General features: G+C 45.5%; 1 protein-coding gene across 1 annotated transcript; it reads right to left on the bottom strand.

Annotated features, from left to right (window-relative positions):
* Positions 1-1,301: 1,301 nt before the first annotated feature.
* OXGR1 (oxoglutarate receptor 1) lies at positions 1,302-2,315 on the bottom strand. The gene has a single exon (XM_090258642.1). The coding sequence runs from the start codon at positions 2,313-2,315 to the stop codon at positions 1,302-1,304; it is 1,014 nt and encodes a 337-aa protein (XP_090114768.1).
* Between the last annotated feature and the right edge of the window lie 699 nt (positions 2,316-3,014).

Raw genomic sequence — 3,014 nt, 5'->3', positions numbered from 1 at the left:
ACTGAGTCTTAGCATTGTTTCTGTTCCCTAAACACGGAGAACATAATCTGCATGTAAATAGAATTGTGGCAAAGCTGCATTTTCACAGAAATATATTACCAGCCTATGCAATGATTTTAAAATTAGTTTATTAATTATATCAACATATTTGCTAGGGTTTCAAATGCTCAGACTAGGCATTTTCTCAGATATTTACACTGAGCGATAATTAAGCACATACACAATTCAAAAATAGCTTTTGCTATTGTAATAGAAGTCATATTTTCATGATAGTCCCACAAGAGAAAGGTATATAAAGAGAATTAGTGTTTCCTGGAATATTTTCCCACAGAGAGATTTTATTTAATACCCAATATATACATGATATTTAAAAGTACTTCTAATCCCCCAAACTACCCCCTCCTTCCCCAGGACATGTTGATAATAACTAATACAACTTGATAATTTGTGTAACTCCAATAACAACTTGGAGAATGACCTACAACAATAAAGATATAATACTCCAAATTTCCTGCAGGTATTTGTTGTAGTTATTTGCATTGACATGTTTGAATTAACTCAGTGTATGGTACTGACTTGCTTTAATCTACAAAACGGGATAAAGCCTAGTGAAAAAAACTAGAGTTTCATAACCTCAAAACAAAGTTTTAAAAAAATATTTAAAAATACAAAATATTTTAAAAAGTGACTATTGAAAAAGATACAAATAATGCCTTGAATAGTCTGGGGTTCAATACAAATAGGCCCTGGTAGGAAAGAGCATGGAACTAGGAACAAAAAATTGGTGTTCTCCTGTTTTGGCACTCACTTGCTGAGAGACCCTGGGCAAGTGTTCTCTGACGTGACCCAGAGTTCTCATAGTTCCCCCTTTACATTTCAATCCTTGACTAATATGTATTCATCTCATTTGTATATCTACCCAATGGAGGATCTCAATAAATGGGGTGCAAAGGCCTCCTGGCTGTTCCATCCCAGCTTTGACACACCATTACCTGAATACACGGGACAGTGATCCCTCACTTATCGCGGGTATTACGTTCTAGACCCGTCCCTCCACCCCCACGATGGGTGAAAATCCACGAAGTAGGAACCTTACATTTATTTTAGTGTTTACTGTACAGTCCCGCAAAATCCCGCGATATAGTGAAAAATCTGCGATAAATAATTAAATATAATATTTTTAAAAATCCTGCGATAAGTGACCCGCGATGTAGAGAGGGACTGCTGTATTTACTGAGCAGCGTTCCATTGAGGGAGATAGTCCGGCCTTCCTAGGAATTACAGGGAAAGTAGCAGCAGGCTCAAGGGTTGTCGGAGTAGCCGATTTTCTTTGCTTGCCCCGGGCCTCTCCTTGCTTTGCACCGCACCATTGAGCAGATGGCCTGCTGAAAGTTGTCGCTCACCACCACGTACAGTAACAGGTTCCCAAACGTGTTCAGGGCGGCTAGCGGCCTAGAAACGATGTAAGCTTCGTGGATCTGATTCTCCGTGGAGCAGCTGAGGGAAAGCAGGCGAGATTCAATGCGGATGATCCTCAAGATGTGGAAGGGCAGAAAGCATATATAAAACACGACAAGTAGCAGAATGGTTAACCTCCGAGCCTTCTGCTTAAGGCCGCCCTGAGTCTGAGGTCCCTGCGTCAGGGTGTAGAGAATCATTGTGTAGCAAAGCGTCACTATCACCAGGGGCAGGCAGAAAGTGGTAGCGGTCAAAATGAGGTTGTACCACTTGATAGTCGTGAGGTCGTCTGAACTGGTGAGGTCAAGGCAGGCAGAGCTATTTGTCCTGGTGGTCGATGTGATCAGGAAGGTCATGGGAATGACAGCCACCAGGGAAATGACCCACACCGCAGCACAGGCCACCACGGCCCATCGAGGCTTGTGGACGCAAAAGCAGCTCATCGGGTGACCGATCACAAAGTAACGGAAGATGCTGAAGCAGGTGAGGAAGAGGATGCTGCTGTAGAGGTTGAAGTGGAACCCAAAGCGGATGAACTTGCACATGAAACTCCCGAAGACCCAGTTCTCGCCGCTGGCGTAGTAGTGGATCAGGAACGGCAGGCTGGTCAGGTACAGCAGGTCTGTGCAGGCCAGGTTCAGCATGATGACGGTGCTGCTCTTCCAAGGCCGCATTTTGAAAACGTACGTGGAAATTGCCACGGCATTCCCCGGGAAGCCCACCAGGAAGATGATGCTGTAAATGGCAGGGAGGTAGTGCCTCTTGAAAGGGATTCTCTCATCTGTGCAATTTCCAAAAGCAGCTGCAGGATCGCGGAAATCAGAAACATTTGCCAAGCTGTCCAGCGGCTCCTCCATGGCTGTCTCTTTTCATCTTGCGCGAGCGCCGGCGCGTGCGGTTTGGCGATATGGATCGACTGAGAAGGAACGCGCGAGGAAAGCGAATAAGAAACATCAACGGTGGGTAGGGAAAGCGATGGTCCCCTCTGAAAGGGAAATTGCTCTAACGTTTTAAATACGCCCCTTTTTTTCTCTTTCATCTCCAAACAGATCCCTTGGAGAAGAGGTTGGATCTTTAGGAAAATGGCCGGGAGGCAAGTTGCTAAAGACGTCTAATAATAGTAGGGAAGTTAAATTACCGTGGGAGTGGAAATGAAGGAGTGGGACAAACAAACCCTTGCGAAGTCGTGGAGAACAATTTGGCAAGGCTGCTCTCCAGGCAAGCCACAGGGTACCCCCAGGAGAGATGTACCAACAGAACCCACCGCGAATCAAGCGCCAGGCACTTGACCTCTTTACTCGGGAAAACGCTGAGAAGTGTTTCTCATTATCTCCCGTTCACTGAAGGCTGAGAATGAGGGAGCTACACAAGCGGTCCCTGGTGACACCCCCCCGTGGCCTGCCTGGGATCCCAGCCCACGCTTGTCTGAGTTAGAAGCTGCGCTCCCTCCACCTGACCTCATTGCACTGCCTCTTCACCTGGATTACTGTAAAAAAACAAACAAACAAACAAACAAACAAAAAACAATAAAAACTGATGGAACAGGAAGTGCAAAG

Source organism: Furipterus horrens, unplaced genomic scaffold (assembly GCF_987537825.1).
Source record: "Furipterus horrens unplaced genomic scaffold, mFurHor1.1.pri manual_scaffold_12, whole genome shotgun sequence".
NCBI lineage: Eukaryota > Metazoa > Chordata > Mammalia > Chiroptera > Furipteridae > Furipterus > Furipterus horrens.
This window is presented reverse-complemented; position numbering and strand designations above follow the sequence as displayed.

Bases quoted from the DNA above. Each gene is read 5' to 3' on its own strand.
- OXGR1 (XM_090258642.1), bottom strand. From the start codon at position 2,315: ATGGAGGAGCCGCTGGACAGCTTGGCAAATGTTTCTGATTTCCGCGAT.